Source organism: Sodiomyces alcalophilus (genome assembly GCF_042370955.1).
Source record: "Sodiomyces alcalophilus JCM 7366 unplaced genomic scaffold ACRALscaffold_5, whole genome shotgun sequence".
Lineage (NCBI taxonomy): Eukaryota > Fungi > Ascomycota > Sordariomycetes > Glomerellales > Plectosphaerellaceae > Sodiomyces > Sodiomyces alcalophilus.
The window spans coordinates 2348844-2368022 of record NW_027263536.1 but is presented as its reverse complement, the minus strand read 5'-3'; the positions used below and the strand labels follow the sequence as shown (position 1 = coordinate 2368022).

Sequence of the window (19179 nt, the reverse complement as noted above, 5' to 3'; positions counted from 1 at the left end):
GATCAGTTCTCCTACGCCGTGGCCTTAGTTAATCCCTTTTATACTACGATAATAAGCGCTTATTTCGAGCCCTAGGGCCTTAAGGCCTAGCCGCCTGAGTTCTGGGCACTTAAGTGCCGGGAGGGCGTGGCCGCTATAGCTCGCTATAAGTGGCAGGCAGCTCCCTTAATCGAATCCGAGTCGATCGGATAGGAAGAGGATCTAGGATTCGGGTTCTTTCGCGTATTTATTGTATTTCGGGCTAAAATAGGTAGTAAAAGGTTAGAAATAGGATAGCGCGAGAGGTGCAGATACATATACTAGGCTCTGATTAACCTATTAGTAAGGATTAACTTAAGTATATTCTAGTATGGTTATAGCCTCTAAATAACGTAATATCGTGTAACAGTATAGTAGCCCGAATTATGCCTAAAACGTCTCTGTATAGTCGGGAAGAGGCTAGCGAGTTCTAAACGCCTAGTCTATAATTAGATACTACTATTATATAAGCTCTAGCGCCTTAAACGTGACCTTAAAAATAAGATTAGAAATAATAGGTCGATTTATATAAATTACTATATATTTCTTACCCGCTTCCGCTAAACTAATCTTTAGCCGCTTAGTCTTTTTTATTACTATTAGATATACCTAGGAAAAGAGCTTATCGAGGTTAGCTAGGCGGCTAAGAAGATAGGTCTTTAGCTCTTTATAGGCGGACTCTATATAACTTATAGCCTTAATACCGTAGTTACGGAAGTGCTTAACTATGTAGTTATAGAACTAATTATAATATAGTAGATAGGTCTATTTAAGATAATCCACGAGAGCTAATACGGCGGTTACTAAAGATAATAAATAATAGAGTAGTAGAGAGTAGGGCGGCGGAAAAGACTTACTGATTTATTCGTGGCCGAACCATCTCTTTAATAAGTCCTAGTACTTATTAAATTCGTCCTCGGTTATTACGTATATACACGATTTCTATAAGTCTATAAACTTATTTATAGTCGATCCGTTATATAACGCCTATACCGAAACACGTGAATTTTACTATCTTCTAGTATAGCCGCTATCCGTGACTTCGCCGGTAATTAAGGCGGCGATTTCCAGATTACGGGTAAGTTAAGAGGCGATAAGATCGTTATCCTAGTCTTCTTCGCGGGCGCTAGTATTATATTCCGCGTTATTATTATATTCTAAATTTTATATAGCTAATACTCGGTTAGTAGAAAAGTTTTATATACTAGTCCAGATTAGGATAGTAAAGCGATAGTAGGACTAATAGTATTTATTATAAGAAAGTTTTTTATCGCCCTATAGCCTTACCCTATAAATAAAGAATATTCTATATATAATAAGTAAGAGTAACCACTAAAAAAAAGATTATAAACTTACCCGCCGGGAAAAGACTAGTTCCCTTAAGAGGGCTAATCTATTTCTTTTTAATATAAAGGTTAATATCTTTTAGGATATGCTATATATAGATTTATTAATTAATAGCTAGGAAAATAACACTTAACGTATTTTTAAGGGCCTTATCGAAATTAGTGATAATAGAACTTAGAAACTCGATATCCTCGATTACGAAGACCTCCCTGATCCGGCTATAGATCTATCTAAAGGCCTCCTAAGTCCCCCTTAATACTAGGGCAAAATAGTAATTATAGGAGCTATAGTCCGCCGCTACGCCTATAACCTCGAAAAGAGGTATATTAAATCGATTCACCTAAGTAAAGGTTAGTTAATAGTAAATAATCACGGAGCTTTTACTAATAGAATATGTATAATCTATACTTTAAAGCACCGGATTCTTTCTTTATTAATTAATATAGTCTCGATAAGTCTAAAAGATTATATTAATACGGCCTATATCGTAGTTAAAGTGTTTATACACGTAGTATTCGCCTAACGATCCCGCCTCTAACCTCTTAAGGAAATACTATATCGATAATAAAGGGATATACTTCTCCCGCCGTAACTACTATTAATAGTTACGGATATCTTATAGGCTAAGTCTAAGACCGCTAGCGACGTTATACTTAAATTTTTACTAAAGTTATATAGTAATTTAAAAGGCTATTATTCTGCCTATACCTAATAACTACTTAACTATTATCTTAATCCGCGATACTCTAATCGCTTATTACGAATCTAGCCTCGCGGTTATTAATACCGCCGCTATATTTAATATAAGTAGAGGGTGGTTATAATAGTCCTTATCGCCGATAAAGAAATACCACGCCTCCCTAATTAGTATTATTTTTATAGCCTAAAGGTATTTAATTTTAGTTATTTTAGTAGCTCTTATAACGACTTTAAATAGCCTTTACGCACCGCCGCGGTTATAGGCGAGGGTAATCTAAGAGACTATACCGCTGCTAAGTCTTCTATTACCTGACTTTATAACACTAAAGCCATAGCTATAATAGTACGCCTTAACGGCTACGAGTAGCTTATCCGGGTAGGTGTATACCAGGATTACGGGTTTCGGATAAGTAAAGGATATAACGCGTTCTAAGATACTTTAATATAATAAAAAAAGAGTTAAAATGGCTGTGATTTTGCTATATGGAATATCAGGTATAAGTCGTAGCGATTAAGGCCTGTCTTAACACTATAAAAATGCTGTCATGATATATACCGGTACGGGATATCTGCAGCTAAGATTATAGCGTATATAGACTACTGCGCGGGCTCGCGTAACCTTCCTAAATAGGCTTAAGACGCTTATAAATAGTAGACAGCCCGCTTGCAAATAGTGGTACTTTTTATCCTATGGTTGGCGCATGTATAACATCGGACCTGGAATACCTAGTTCCGTTCCTGTTACGGGCCATTGGCACTTTGTTTCACTTAGTCCTGACATCTGGCTGACTATGTCTTGAGCTTCTTCTGACAGCTTCCGGCGTAGGCCATGGTCGAGGGCAACCACCCATGCGCTAATTGATCAACCACCCCACCACTCTGCTGCAGTCCATCTTCCGCCATGGCAATTTTCTTCCGGCATGGCTTTCTAGCCATCGCCGTGGTTTTTCATGTCGTTTATTTTTACTCTATATTTGACATATACTTCGTCAGTCCCATCGTTGCTGGGATGCGTCTCTTTCCACCAGAACGCGCTCCTGGTGCCAAAGCACCAGCTGACCGTCTTGTCCTCTTTGTCGGTATGGGCTCTCCTCATCTCGTGCTGTACCTATCTAATACCCTGGAGGCGACGGGCTCCGCGCGGATAAAGCGTTTCAGTGGTTCCCGGACCCGTACCCCCAGAATGCGGATAGCCTCGAACCTCGTCCTCTCGCCCCTTTCCTCCGATCTCGAATTTTACATCATGGAACCTTTGGAGTTTCCCATACCAGGGTGCCGACAGAGTCCCGTCCCGGCCATGTAGCGCTCATTGCGGGGTTATATGAAGACGTCTCGGCAGTGGCTACAGGGTGGAAGCTAAACCCTGTCAATTTCGACAGCGTTTTCAACCGTAGTCGGCATACATGGAGCTGGGGTAGCCCCGATATCTTGCCAATGTTCCAACAAGGAGCTGTTGCTGGGCGCGTCGATGCCTTTACCTACGGACATGAATACGAAGACTTTTCTCAGGACCCGTTAAAGCTCGACTATTGGGTCTTTGATCGTGTCAAAGAGTTTTTTGCCGAGGCAAAAAAAAACGAATCACTCAACGCTGCTTTACGGCAGGATAAGTTGGTCTTCTTTCTTCACTTGCTGGGAATTGACACTTCCGGCCACGCCTACCGGCCATACTCCAAGGAGTATCTTAATAACATCAAAGTCGTGGACCAGGGGGTAAAGGAGACCACCGAACTGATCGAGGATTTCTATGGGGATAGTCGAACTGCATTTGTCTTCACTGCCGACCACGGAATGAGCGACTGGGGTAGCCATGGCGATGGTCATCCCGACAACACCCGCACACCTTTGATCGCTTGGGGCTCAGGGGTTGCACCGCCCGTTCTTCAGCGTGGCTTAATTGCAGCTGGCCACGATGAGTACTCCCTAGACTGGAATATGGGTGAAGTCCAACGTCATGACGTTGCACAGGCTGACATTGCCGCATTGATGGCTTATCTCGTAGGCACCGAGTTTCCTGCTAACTCGGTTGGAGAGCTTCCCCTAGCATATATTTCCTCCGACCTCAAGGACAAGGCAGAGGCGTCCCTTTTGAACGCGCGTCAAATTCTCGAGATGTATCGCGTGAAAGAAGAGCTAAAGAAAAGCAAGGACATCCATTTCAGACCATATGGACCACTAAGCGGTGAGAATCAATCCATGGATCGCAGACTCTCCGACATACGAACCTTGATCGACATGGAGTCCCACGAGGAAGCCATTGAAGAGTCTGCAGCTCTCGTGAGAACAGCACTTGAAGGAATGAAATACTTTCAAACATACGACTGGCTCTTTCTCCGTACCTTGATCACCGTAGGGTATCTCGGATGGGTGGCCTATGCTGTCACCGGTGTTATCAACATTCATGTACTTGGCGGCAGGGAGAATCCTTCGAGAACTTTAACGGGAACGATCTTCTTCTCTTCCATTCTGGCCATGCTCTATGCATCGTTCCTAGTCTCCGAAGCTCCCCTCACCTATTACGCCTACGCATTCTTCCCGGTTGTCTTCTGGGAGGAGGTCTATGCGCGGCGGTATAGCATTGTGAAAGGTCGGAAAATCCTCTTTGGTCGTATTACGACTGGCTCTGGGATGGCGTCTTTCCTGATTAACACCACTGCCTACCTTGGAATCATCATTTCGCTGGTGAGTGCCATACCTTGACATTAGCCCATTGACATTGGCACACGCTGAAGCCAACATCATTAATATGAAACATGGATGAAGGCCGTAGGATATATTCATCGAGAACTTCTTACCGTACTTTACTTACTGGCTATCTTCTGGCCTCTGTCATACGGAACCAGTTTCGTGCGACAAAACATCCTCGTTTCCGCCACATGGACATTGTCATGCATTTCAATGAGTATCTTCACATTGTTGCCCGCCAACAAAGTCGAAAACATCAACCTAATGCAAGTATTCAAGGACCTTGTCATGGCGTCACCTAGCAACCGTGCTAACAAGTTCGCTAGCTTGGCTGGAGGGATCCTGATGCTCGTTTTAGGCGTTGCATATCTCGGCCTTGAAGATCGCATATTGACGTCATGGCCGGCAGGCGGCCGCGCCGGAATTGAAACTGCCCCATTACCTATCTCCAGAGCATTAACCGGTGTTCAAGTAAGTCATCGTACCTACCTTCCAGCAATTTACTCAAAACGCATTACAGGTGGGTCTCGTACTTTTGTCGATGTTGGTCACTCGCTCCAGCTCGTTCTCCTTGCAGGCGAAGCAGGGTCTTCCGCCCGGCAACTTGATTGTGGGTTGGGCGGTGCTGGGTATGTCATGCCAACAGCTGGTTGATCTCTACATCTTACGGGTTACTGACTGAATTGGTCAGTGGTCTCCCTCCTCATGCCTCTAGCACATCGGCTGCAGCCCAATAACCACTACATACATCGATTGATGGTGATGTTTCTCACATGCGCCCCAACATTCGTCATCTTGACGATTTCGTACGAAGGGCTGTTCTACGTGGCGTTCAGTATTCTCCTCGTGGTCTGGGTCAACCTTGAGCACAAGATATACCTCAGGGAAGCCAGAGGGTATCAAAGGAAAAACCGTGTAGCGAACGAACGAGAAGCTCTGTCTGAACTTCTGCCATACCGACCCCTGAGTCTCGCGGATGCACGTGTGGCGCTCTTCTTCTTCGTGCTGTTGCAGTCAGCCTTTTTTAGCACGGGCAACGTGGCCTCGGTCTCGTCCTTCAGCCTGGACAGCGTCTACCGCCTCATGCCCTTATTCGATCCCTTCTGGCAAGGACTCTTACTCATCATCAAGCTCATGATTCCATTTGCACTCATTTCAGCCAACCTGGGCATTCTCAACAGGCGCCTAGGGGTCGCTCCCTCGGCGCTTTTCATGGTTGTCATGGCCGTGAGCGATCTACTAACGCTATATTTCTTCTGGGTGGTGAGAGATGAGGGCTCGTGGCTAGATATTGGGTCTACTATTAGTCACTTCGCTATCGCGAGCTTACTCTGCGTCTTTCTCGCGTTGCTAGAAGGCGTGAGTTCTCTTTTCATTGCCGGGGTGGACGTCGGTAAAGATAACTTGGATAGGGGGCTGACTGGCTAATGTCCCGCTAATTAGAATATGGGGCCCCCTTTAAGCCGAGTAGCCGAGGGGTTGAGCTCGTGAAATCTGATCGTAATGGAATAGCTTAGAGGCCAGGGAGGGATCACGCCCTTTTCTACGCAGGCTCAGACCTTATAGTAGGTACAGTGGGTAATCAAAACTAACGATTAAATTTACCCCACCAACGCGTTACAGCGCGTCTTCCTCCTTCAACACCATTAACCCTTTAACTTCAAAAATTCGTTAAAAATCCGAAAATACCCCTAATTACGCCGCGCGTTGAGTATTCGCCTGATTGCGCACGTATATCGTAGTGGCCTTAGTTAAAAGGAGGTTACGAATAAATTCGATATATCGCCAGGGTCTATATAGGGCATCGCGCGCCGCTACGAAACCCAAATATTAGCCTAAATAAGACCACGGTCTGGCTGCCCCTAGGCCCTTAATATATACTAAAAAAGCCGTATTATACGTACTACCGGTACTAACCTTTTTATATTACCCACGGATTTAAAGATTTAACTAGGTCTTCCTTATTTAAAACTCACTGTATTATAATACCTTTATTTAAAGGGCTTCCACCACTTCCGCGCGTTACACCGGCTAACCCTGACTCTAAGGCACGCGTAAATACGTTTAGAATAATACCTCTATCACGCCTCTAAGCCCCTAGAGCAGTGGAAATGGGTTATTTTTTCGGATGAAACTATAGTCGCGCGCGGAGATAGGTAGAGGCAGAAATAGGCTTTCTGCTATTCTATAAGTTAACTTTATTAAGACTTTACACCCTTACTAATAAATTTATAGGGAAAGCGACTTTAATAGGATATTATTTAGTCTCGTGATAAGCCTACGCGCTATTTATATATATTCTAGGCCGGTTTTTCGTATAATAAACACACTGAATTAATCGCCCTTCACGGGGACCCTAATACACTGCGTAGAGGCGTTATAGCAGCCGTTATTAAGCGCACGCTTAAAGATACGCTTCCCACGATATACGAACCGGGTAGTATATTCATTTAAGATAACGCTGCTATATATAAGGCGCCCCTTGTTTTAAATTAGCTACTACCGTGGGGTCTAGAGAATAAGGTTATTATCCTGGATTAGCCGCCGTATTCGCCTAATCTTAACCCTGTTAAAAACCTATAAAAATACTAAAAGAGAGGATTTATTTACGGAATCCTACTCTAGTAAAGATAGGCTCTACGATAACCTTGTACGAATTACTCTGCCGGGCCGCGGAGGAGGTGTAGAACGATTTTAAAGAGGAGCTTCTATAAGCTTTAATTAAGTCGATGCCGCAAAGGGTTAAGGCTTATATCGCGACTAGGGGTAGTATATAAAGTATTAAAAAGATATAACTAGATATTCCTTTTATACGGTTATTCCCCTCTATAAATCTGATTTTTCCGAAATTTTAGAAGCAGTATTCGTAAAGTTATTTATATTCGTATTCGACGGGTTAAAATAAGATTCTGGTGATGATATTTGGATATAGGTCGCCCACTTATCACTTTTAATTACTCACCATAGCTAGGGTTAATAAATAGACTGAAATTATATATAATTACGTAATCTAAGTATAATTTTAGTATAATTACATATTTATAAGCCCGCCTTATTCTAGATAAACTAATAATATTATGTTAATATTAAAATCCTAAACTAGGCTATAAGTAAGTCTGAGTAATATAAGTAAGTATAACTATAATATAGATATAATATTTATGAATATAACTAACTAATATATAAATTATAAGATATTAAGCTTATATAAACAGTTAGTTACGGGTTATTCTGCTATGTAGCACCGTATATTAGGTTATATTTAAACTAAGTAAGAACTTAAGTAAAAGCCTATAATAGGCTCTATTAGAGACGAATAGGCGATATAGTAGCGGGGCCTAGGGTAGGTGGGTCTATAAATAAGCGTAGTAAGGGCCGGATCTTAGTAACCTATAAAGCTTACTTATAATATTACCTCTATACTCTTTATGGGTTATATAGCTATATAAGTATATCGTAGCTAGCCTTTTTTTATCGCGCCACTAAAAACGTTTTAACGCGCTTTATATTAATCCTTCTTCTAAAAAGCTGATAGGTTACTTTTACCGGTTGCCTCGCTCTTGTCTTTATTCTTATAATGCTATATATAAGCGGCTAGTCACAAGTTACTTATAAGGTATCAGAATACTAATATCTTATAAAGTATAACTTCCGTTTATTACAGACTATAAAAGAGTATAAGTCTACGATGTTATATATAAACTTATAAGTAGGGGGAAAACACTATAGTATATCCATCAGAAGTACCGCCGTATTCGGGGCAGTGAGTAACGTGGCCTCGATTAGAACCTAATGGCCTTATTAGGGACCTTAGGCATAAATGCCTAATACACCGCCTTAGAGCCGCAGAATTAATCCTAACAGTTCTAATTGAATTAAAGCTGAAAAATAACGTAAAGATCAAGGGTTTTTAAGCCTAGATATTAATCCAAAGGTTAACGACTTATTAAACAGCTCGTGCCTGATTATAATCTTAAAAGCGTGGTTAAATTAAGTCTTAAAATAACATGACAATGATTATATAACTATAATCAATCTAACTATGGCGTTAATCGCAATCGTGATCTAATCTAACTAAACCAAGCCGGCAGTGCTCTTTTCTATCCTAAATATCTTAATAAAAAATAACATGCTTTTAAGGCGATAGCGCCTTCCTTATCCTATCGCTAACTATCTTATAAGTAGGGATCTAATTAATTTTAATCGTTCCGCGTTATACGATCTACCGGATCTATAGGGCTTGGATATCGAGATGCGTTAATTTCGATATCACTTATAGGCGACGACTTTCCTGTAGCTAACGGGTTTAGTTATTATCGTAATAGATAGTAATAGAGTTTTTACAACGGTCACGAAGAGATAGAACGGAAGAGGAAGATCTAGAGGAAAAGAGGCAGTTTGAATTGTGGAAGACTGTGAAGACTGCAGAAGTAAGATACAGAGAGAGAGAAAGGAAAGGAAGAGGGAGGCGGGCAGCCTGGTATATATAACCCTTTCCTACGGTTTATTCAAGCTACTGATTTGGTATCCAGACCCTCGAAGTATAGGTGAGGGTCTATGGGTTTCTCCGAAGGTCCTGAAGGTCCGTGGGTTACTCCGAAGGTCCTGAAGGTCCGTGGGTCCACCTGAAGGTCTATGAGTCCACCTGAAGGTCCGTGGGCCTACCTGGAGGTCCGTGGGCCTACCTGGAGGTCCGTGGGTCCACCTAGGGTCCCGGGGGACTCGGGAGGACCCTAGAGGACTCAGGAAGTCCCTGGGGGACTCGGGAGGACCCTGGGGGACTCGGGAGGACCCTGGAGGACTCAGGAAGTCCCTGGGGGACTCGGGAGGGCTTAGGAAGTCCCTTGGGGGCTTAGGAAGTCCCTGGGGGGCTTAGGAAGTCCCTGACTTACAGGAGGTTGCGTATATCGTACTATACCGTATATAGATATATTTATTTCTAGGTATAGTACTAACAGAGTTAACCTTAAAGCTTAACGTTAAGTCCTTTATTAATCACAGCGTCGCGATATACTATTAGGCGGCGGTGCTTAGAGCTACGAGCTCTACTTCGGTGCTAGATATAATAACGCTTATTTACATATTCGGCTTCAAGTTAATAGGACCACTAAAAAGCATATATATATATCTCTAAGAGCTATACCGAGTGCTATAATTGTCTTTAAAGGCGTCGTCGCTTATATAAAAGAGGGCGTATTTTATTAGGTTTTTATTAGAATCTCATGGCCTAAAGGATAGGCATAGGGACCTTATTAAGTCAAGGTACTTAAGATACCTGTTAGCGGCTTTATGATATTAACCAGAAGGATTAATAACGAATTCGGCTAATCTAGAAGCAGTCTCTATAGCATCCGGCCTTATCTAATAGGCGGCGTAATTAATCGATCCGACCTTTAAAAGATATAAGTGGATAAAGTCTTCTAACGCCTGCTTACTATTCGGCTCTAACGTATCCGGAAAGGCGAGCCGCGTAGTAACCCGTGGGTTAGTTATAATATTTAACGCCTTTATCTTTTTATTAATATACCTGTTAGGAGATAACTATAGTCTTCGGCGTTTATAATCTCTTATAACCCGGATAATAAGGAACCACTTAAACGGACCTAAATCCTAGATCTAGAAGCGTCCCTATAGCTGCTTAATTATATCTTCGGCAGTACTAACGTGCTCTTTATAATATAGTAGAATAATATCGTCGATGTAGAAGAATACGAGCAGCTTATCGCTTTAAAAGATATAGTCGTCCTCCTTCAATTATACCAGCCTGTACTTACTTAACATAGAAAAGAGCTCCTGATACTGTAGCTTAGGTGATCGCCGTAGGCTATATAAGGCGTAGCGTAGCCGATTAATCTCTTAGTTACCGGGGCGTGGAAGGCTTAAAAATAGTTCTAATCTTGCCTTATTAGTAACGTTAGTAATAGAGGTGGCCTAGGATATTCTGTCCCGGCGGGTCTTTAACGTAGACCTCTTTATTAAGGCGAGCGTTTATAAATGTATCAACAGTAGTAAGTTAGCGGGTCTCTAATTAAAGTAGGTAGTAATAGCTATAAGCGTTTTAAAGGTCCTGCTGGCCAGGGCGGAGACATAGGCATTAAGGTAGTTTTAAGGCTATTAATCACTACAAATATAGAGGCGTGCCTTGAGTTTAGTAACGTAACTAGATAGATTATCCTTATATTTAAATACCTATATTAGATCTAAAGGGCAGCACGGAAAGGTAGAAGGTAGTGGCGTCTTATTAGCTTCAAAATATACCTATCTTAAGAAGAGCCTGTACCTCCTTAGAAACAACCAGAATCTATTATATTGTATATAGTCCGTATTATCTGGCTCTAATTAGTCGACTCTTCGGGTATATCCTAGCGTAGCAGTGGTTTCTTTAGTATATCGAAGCGGTTAAGATAAAGGAAGGCAGAGTCGGCATATCGTCACAGTAGCCGGTAGTTACGTCGCGGCCGAGAGGCAGCTACTAGTATAGTGTCAGCTAGTATACTAGAAGCAGTAGACACTGAAGGGTCTAACGATAGAAGGGTACTCGCCGTGGAAGAGGATAGACGGGTAGCCGGTGCTTAAGAGTCCGAAGATAGAGGGCTAGCCGGCGTTAAAGAGCCCGAAGATAAAGGGATAGCCGGTGGAGGAAGTTACTAAGTAGCTACGGCAGGAGTCGTTATAGTGGATAGGCCCGGAGCTACTATTACGTCAGGCATAGCGGTAGCCGTGGCGGCAGCCGTTATCTTATCTTCTAGAACTAACCAATTAGGGGATAATAAACCTATAGTGGTAGTCTTAGCAGCTGCTAGAGTAATAATATTACTAGTATCGCACAGGCTGGCCTAAAGTAGGTCTGGAACGGGTTGTTCCGGGCCCGAAAGTGGGATTGGATCTGCCGCAGGAACAAGGGCAGGATTTTAGAACTACTATCAGAGATTTTAAGAGAGTTAATAGAATCAACAGATTAATCGCTAAAATTACGTAATTAAGTTATACGCTATTTATAACAATTAAGAGTCTTACTTTACTTAATAACCTATTAAAGCTATTTACGCCAAGCTGCCTATAGCTATAACTACTATAACTATAACCTCTACTATAACTATCTATATAAGCCACGAAGATTAGGAGCTATAGCGACGCCTCTATAAAGTCAGGGCCCGTAGTAACAGAGTCTAGGACTTCCTACGCCCTAATAATCCTATCCCTCGCCTATAGCGAGCTAGCTATCCCGAATTTGCCTCCTACGCCTCTATCGCTAATATAAACAGACACCCTATTAATATCTCCGAGCTAACGGCTATAGGTAAGGCCGCCTCTACCGAAGACTACCCACGATCTAAAGAAGATCGTAAAGATTATAAGACCTATTAGAAGGGTATTAACGCTATACTTAAATGGGTTAAAGAGTCGATTATAGCGAAAAGACATAAGGCCCTATTAAAAGGCATAATGCTAGAAAAGATCTTTATAGCAGTATAAGCCGACGCCGCGCCCTATATCACGACCCGTATAAAGGACTCCTAAAAGAACTACGATCTATATAAGAATAAGCCGCCTATTAACCTAAGGAAGGTACCCGCCTAGCTAGACGATTAGCTCTACTGCTTTAAAACTATTATAATATCGGGATATATAATAACCCCCGGGAGATCTGGATTAATGATTTCATTAACGCTATATAAACTACCCTAGGTAACTAGGTGGATATAAAGGAGGTAGTGCTAGACCTTAAAATAGTAATCGCCCCTATAGCGTACTGGTAGTGCCCTGGTATATAACCACGAGGCGGTTAGGTCGGTTCGAATTCGGCTAGGGGCGCGCGTAAAAAGCTTTTCTTTTTGCGTTACCCGGCCCTATTCTCGGGTGGCCCTTATCTGCCTTAGTAAGCACGATAAGGGTTGAATAAGGGGGGCCCGATAGCCCTACTCTGCCCGGCTCGTAGCTAGTCGATAATAGGCGCCGGCAGCTCTGCCGCTAAGGCCGATACGCCCTATATCGCTAAACTAGGGCAGGTAGGCCCTACCGTTAATAGGGCCGTAACAGATTAGTCGCCCGTTACGTATATAGAGACGGTACCGCGCTCCGGAGCGCGTAAAAATATCCTAGCGGGACCTACACGAAATATTGGAGCTACGAACCGTATAATTACGTATAAGGCCGTCTAAAAATAACGTAAAAAGCTTAAACGTGGGCCTAGGATACGTTAAATCCTGAAGATAGGGTTGCTGGCTTAGGATAGAATTAATTACTAAGGGTCTGTCTTAGTAATTAATAAATAAGAGGATAATAAGGGACTGGGACGAAGGAGTGTGGAGCTTGTATTAGTGGCTTCGTAATACGAACAGAATTAAATACAGCGGCCGTATAGTGTCTTCGCGGCGGCCGTATACGTGGAACGAATTTTATTATTATAAGGGGGAAGGGGTTTTTGTCCGAAGAGGTTTTCCCCCCTTCTAAAATCTAAGAGAGACTATTGCCTAGAAGGCTAGCCTAGTATTAGCTAAGCGATAATAGAGTAAGAATAAATAAATAAAATAGTAATAGCGATAACCCTTATCGCCGAAGGAAAGAAAGCAGCGGAATAACTTAATACGCTGCCTACTTAAAGCCATAGAACTATAGCCTTCCTGGCCCTAGACCTAGGAGAAGGTAACGATAATAATAGGCTATAAAGGGCCGGGAGGGCTAACCGTAACGGAGCCTAGCGGGGCCGTAACGCCTACCTTAAAAGGAAGTTAACTAACCGTATAAGCTTAAAGCGTAGATAATCTATCTGTAATAAGAATAAGTGCCCCGCCTATTATCCGCGTGGCTACGATCTATAAGGCTACTAGATATTATTCCTAGAGTTAGCGCTAGAGGGCTTTTAAGCTAATGACTCTATTAGAAGGCTTGTAAAGACGTCCCTTAGGATAGACCGGGGCCTATAAGATGCTATAGAGAAGATTAGGTCCCGAAATAAGAAGAAGAGGACCGTTACCGATAATAATAATAAAGTCTTAGAGGAGGCGTGACTATATACGGATACGGAGTTATGCCGGCTAGAAGCCCGCGCCGGCTACCCTCTTAGCCGCCGTATATCCTTTATAGTAGTCCGCTATACTAAACTCAGGTACCACCTCCTATGTTTTTAATAATAAAAGCAGATTTACGGATTATAGACCGGCCCGTCCTAGTAATGTTGTAATCGCCGGCACTATAACGGTACCGATTTAGGGATATAAAGACGTTATTATAATAATAGAAGGAATGGCCGGCCTGATTAAGTTCCGGCTAAAAGATATAGCCTACTACGAAGACTTTATCTATAACCTAGTTTCTAATAAGAAGATACGTTAGAAGAGTTACTAGTAGGATTAGGAACCGCTAAACGATTATATAAGGCGCCGCGATCGATTAATCCTTTATAGGCTAAGTATCCACTATGATTAAACCGTTATAAAGCTCTTTCTAATCACTGACGCCCTAGCCGCTACTCTTCTAGGTTAATAGTGTTCTATCTTACTAGTCTACTTACGGACTAGTAAACCAGAGCCTCTTCGAAAATTGATTAAGAGAAAAGGTAGTTAAGCCGATAGTAACGTATAGCACCTTCGGCTAGGGCACGCTGGCCCTAATAAAATAAGATAACTAGAAGAGTAGTTATAGGGCGTTAAACTAAAGGGACCCGGAACGGTGGACTATAACGCCTATGTTTAATCTAAGCTACTATATTAAATTAGCTGACGGACCCGAATAGCTCTAAGCTACGCTGGTAAGAGGTAGGTAATCGACTTCACGGACTTCTAGCTAACCGCTAAAGGCTACGTATAAATTATATTATTTATAGATCGATATAGCGGCTTTATTACCTATTACGTTATAACGTCGAAAAAGGCCTCCGAGATCTCTATAGTTATTACTTAATTTACCCAATAGGTTTAGCGCTAGTTTGACCGCTGGGTACGGGCCTTTAAGTATAATAATAAACTAATATAATCGTATAAAATACATGGCTTAGCTAAGGGATTTAGTATCTAACTAGAGCCATCTTTTGTACAGAGCCCCGTATAGAACGGCGGTGCTGAAAGATCTAGGGCTATTATTATATTTAAAGCACGAGCTATAAGAATCCACTCCCGATTACCTGATTTCTTATAAGATAAGGTTATCCTATTTACCACTTATGTATATAATAGAATACCTAAGTAGCGGCTCGGCTAAAAGACCCTATTTAAAGTCCTTTATTAACGTAAGCCGTAGCTCGCCCACCTTTAGGCCTACGGTTATAAGGCTTTTCCTATAGCCAGGACGGCCCTAAAAAGCTCTAGAAAGCTTTAAAATCGCCTAGCGCCGCGAGCCTATATCTGCTACCTTATAGGATACGATTTAACTAATATCTACCGTATCTGGGTCCCTAGCCTTAAAAGTAATCGTATTATCCGTATACGTAATATTCTTTTTAATAAATAAGAGTATTTTAACAGTAGCCTCGAAGCCTTAAAGGACGATTTACCCTAATTAACGGAAGAGGAGCTAGTGGATATCATTAACTAGATCCGCCTACCAGCAACATATATAATTAAATAAGGCGAGCCGTAAAATAGAGCTAATCTATCGCCTAATATACATATAATAGTATACTTTAAGCCTATTCTCTAGTTAGGCAGTAAGGTTAACGAACCTCTGATAAGGGCTAGGCCTACCGGCCTCGAGTCTCGGGGGGTAGAACCGTTTATAAAGCCCGAGAGGCCGAAATAGTAGGAGGAGCTCATAGAGCCTACGAGGCCAGAGCTAGAAAAAGACTTTTCCACAGCCGCGATTAATCACTAACGCCTAGATAGTTATTTTCCTACTCTATAAGCAACCCCTACTTAGGCAGGGCTTACGACGGCTACTTTTATAGGCTATATACCTATAAAGCAGGGGGGAGCTAAATTTCGAAGCTATAGCAGTAATCGTATCCAGATCTCCGCGTTTAACGCAGGAAGATATACCCTATTAGTCCGTAATTTAAATAACAAGGCGCTAACGAAGTTAAAAATTAAGAAGATACTCGAGAGACCCCATAAAATACACTGTAAGTAACTGCCGGCCCCTCCACGAAATCAGAGAGACCTTGATGGCTACCCGTATAAAGCCCTATTCCGATAAGCCTAAAGGGACTACCTAAAGAGTTATAAGGAGATAGGCTCGTGGATCACGGTGCCGAAAGACAGGGTAAAGGGGTATTAGGTGCTTGGGTAGATATAGGTAATAATCTATAAGTTTAATAAACACGGCTTTTTATAGACATATAAGGCTAGATTAGTGGTCCGCGGAGATTAATAGTATTAAGACTCGTTAGAAGATATATATACGGCGACTCTCGCCGGTCGCTCCTTTAGACTGTTAATAGCGATTGCTGCCCGCTTTAACCTATCATTAATATAATACGATATCGTTAACGCGTTTATACACGCACCCCTGCTACACGGTATATATATACGGTTCCTGCCTAGGACTGCGGTGCCTGGTTAATTATTATTGCTAAAGAAGGCGTTGTATAAGCTACGAGAGTCTTTATTACTATAGTAAAAATATATTATAAAAGTGCCGCCTACTAAGCGAGGGAAGATATAAATTCCTTTTAGACCTAGCGTAGGCGGTTAGGGGGCCGCGGTAAGACTACATTAGTAGGGCTGTTCGCGTTACGGTGGATAATCGCGGTTTAAGAGAGGTAGTCTAATCTAATAACCTCGTTATCTATACCGTTATAGCCGTAATAAAGCCCCTGGGACGCCTAGATAAGGTCGATAATACTCGGCCGCTTACTTAGCCTATACTAGGTAGTTATTCCCGGGGGGGGGGGGTAATAAGGTTAAGGTTCTAGTAGGAGGTTAGCTCTAGGAGGGTGCTAAACCTAGGGTGGAATCTAGGGTAGCTAGCCTAGAGGGGATAGTAGAGATTAAAGTCTCCGAGGAGGATATAGCGGCCCCGGGGGGGGGGGCCGGCGAGGTTTATAGTTAGAGAGGTATACCACGGGATAAAGGCGGATTAGTAATTCTCGGAGTAGATCGACTAGATTATAACGGCTTAGTCTTTTACGCTGAAAGTGACCGTATAGGAGTCCCGGTAGGCCCGCTATATCCATATGCTAGGGGGGTATTATTTATAGATATAAAGCAGGCCTTTACTGCCTCCCTAGATTAGGAGATATAGGCCTTTACTAAGGGCTTTTAGTCCTTTTATAAAGGGGTTTAGCCCTAGCTCTTAAATAGCTATTATATTATACTCGGTATAGGCCTATAGCGGAAGCTCTGCTCGGGCCGATTTAGCTCCTATATTCTAGGTTAGGATACGGAGTTTTATTAGTTAAAGGGGGAGGGATTTAGGGTTAATTCGGCTCGCGCGGCCTCTTAGGCGTTTTATATCAGGGTCGAGTCGGTCCTATAGGGGATAAGGAACGGTTCTAGGGGTCTAAAGGCCAGGGGGTGTTTATAGGGTCTCTTCGGCGGATAACCGGGGCTACGGTAAATAGGAACGGCCTATAATAGGGTAGGGGAGGGGGATAATAAAGGATAGTAGAGGCGGGGTCGTGGGTATACCGCTTCGGTCTATCTTATAATATGGAATTCTCTTACTTAGTACTTCTATACTTCCCGGGCTCTTACTGCTTCCTATTTCCTGACTTAGTACATATCGTTAAAGGCTTTATGGTTTCCGTTATAAGCGGTATACCTTTAGGCGGCTTTTAAGGCCGATACTAAGTAATTTTCGAACCCGTTTTAGTAAGCAGACTCGAGTTAGCGTAATAATAGCACCGCCGCTCTGCCTCTAAGTACTAGGTAGCTTTATACCTAAACTATAGGCAGTTAAAGCACCGTCGGGGGCTTATATCTAGGTTATAGGGCTTATATAGGTAGCTGCCTCCTTTAAAGAGGAGGCTATTCTATATAAGATTCTCTATACCCTCCGGTAAGGTAGTCTCGATAAGTAGTACCACTACCTTATTAGTATAGTATTTAAGGAGCCGGGTCCTTACTTAGTGTATTTTCGTATCGGGATTAAAGGTGTATAAGGATTATAGGAGCTTATTTTTAGATAATAGGCTTAGGATTAAATAGGGGATAGCCTTTACTAAGACTAAGTAGGTTCGGGTAGCTATTTTAGCTCCGGCACTAAAGGCCTATTCGACTTAGTGGTTAGCGAAGGTAGACTAGTATTACGCCCCTTCGGTAAAGGTTAAATAGATATGGCCGCTAAGTAGTCTCCGGGCCGCTACGGCGCTATTATAGCTAGCGGCCGTGTTTATAGCTTACATAATCTCTTTTAGCGACCAGGCTTAGAGTGCCTAATCTAGCTAGTCTCCGTGTTTAATAATTAATTTTTATAGTATCTAGCTAGCATCACTTTAGGGGGGGCTAGGTCCTAAGGGGGTGCTATAGTGGGTAGCGCTATAGGTATTATAGCCTAGGTCGGCTTCGTTCCTTTTTAGAGTTCCTCCCTAATCACGCTCTATATAATAGCGTGGAGGTATATAATCGGCATCACTACGGTTCTTTAATTATTAAAGTAGTATAGCTTCATAAGCTCCTTTACTAGCTCCACCACCTAATCGATTATATTCCTATTAGCTAGTAGACTATAGATTAATACCTTAACTTATTAGATATTTATTCTAGGGACCCGCGGAGCCCCCGTATCGGTCTCGGTTTGGTTATATACGGGATTACCCTAATTCGGGCAGTAGGAGTTAAGTAGTGGTTATTATTAGCGGGGGCGGTTTAAAGAATTTTTAGGTAGTAGGCTAGTCGCTACCACCTCTTCTATCGTATCTGCCCCCGCGCCTATACTACGGCTTCTACTCGGTACTATCACGGTATAGAGGAGGGAGTTAGGTTCCTTCTCTGATTAGTTCTATCGTTTTTACTCGTATTACGCGACGGTTAGCTCGAATCGCCGTTTTTTACTAAATAAGTTAATAATAACGATAATAATAACGATAATAGTATCGTCGACTATAAAAAGGCTATAATTATATAGGGTAGCGCCGATAGTATCCTTTATATTGGTAGCGATAAAAGCGAGGACGATAACGTTATCCCTAATAAAGGTAAGAGCTCCCTAGGTGATAATATCTTCGGCGACGATAACGTTACTAATAAAGGTCTGGGGGCTAATTAGGTTATAGTGATACTATGTCTCCTAATAACAGCGGTCCCTCAGGCCTTTACCCGGTCTAGGAAGTGATTATAAGGAGAGACCTCTAAGATCCTCTCTATTAGCGGTGCTATTCTGACTTCCTTAATATTATCTTAGATAGTTAAGATCCTATTATCTTTTATTCGTGCCGTAACTTGGGTAAATAGTTACTTAAGTGTTACTATTACTAGGAGAGCCAGAACAGTAAGAAGTGTAAAAAGGTATAGTTATACTCCTTACCTAGCATAAACCGCCCCGGTTCTAACTCTA

At 42.3% G+C, this 19179-nt stretch overlaps 2 protein-coding genes and 1 pseudogene across 3 annotated transcripts; 2 read left to right on the top strand and 1 right to left on the bottom strand.

Moving 5' to 3' along the window:
- The first annotated feature begins 2889 nt into the window (after positions 1-2889).
- ACRALDRAFT_1064907 (uncharacterized protein) lies at positions 2890-6397 on the top strand. The gene is made up of 6 exons (XM_071017063.1): positions 2890-3143; positions 3191-4746; positions 4828-5015; positions 5076-5220; positions 5270-5378; positions 5441-6397. The coding sequence occupies exons 1-6, from the start codon at positions 2966-2968 to the stop codon at positions 6175-6177; spliced, it is 2913 nt and encodes a 970-aa protein (XP_070874231.1). The 5' UTR covers positions 2890-2965; the 3' UTR covers positions 6178-6397.
- A 2860-nt stretch (positions 6398-9257) lies between these two features.
- On the bottom strand, positions 9258-18294 carry ACRALDRAFT_211872 (uncharacterized protein; the record flags this gene model as incomplete). Its single annotated transcript, XM_071023800.1, has 5 exons — positions 9258-9382; positions 9423-9434; positions 9492-9542; positions 11578-11639; positions 18287-18294. 5 exons carry the CDS (start codon positions 18292-18294, stop codon positions 9258-9260), a joined length of 258 nt encoding a protein of 85 aa, XP_070874230.1.
- Positions 12489-12564, top strand: ACRALDRAFT_t201 (annotated as a pseudogene). The gene has a single exon. The product of its transcript is annotated as a tRNA-OTHER (tRNA).
- Positions 18295-19179: the final 885 nt, after the last annotated feature.

Bases quoted from the DNA above. Each gene is read 5' to 3' on its own strand.
- ACRALDRAFT_1064907 (XM_071017063.1), top strand. From the start codon at position 2,966: ATGGCAATTTTCTTCCGGCATGGCTTTCTAGCCATCGCCGTGGTTTTT. The intron at 5,016-5,075 runs GCAAGTATTCAA...CAAGTTCGCTAG, and splicing joins GTCGAAAACATCAACCTAAT to CTTGGCTGGAGGGATCCTGA. The intron at 5,379-5,440 runs GTATGTCATGCC...TGAATTGGTCAG, and splicing joins TGTGGGTTGGGCGGTGCTGG to TGGTCTCCCTCCTCATGCCT.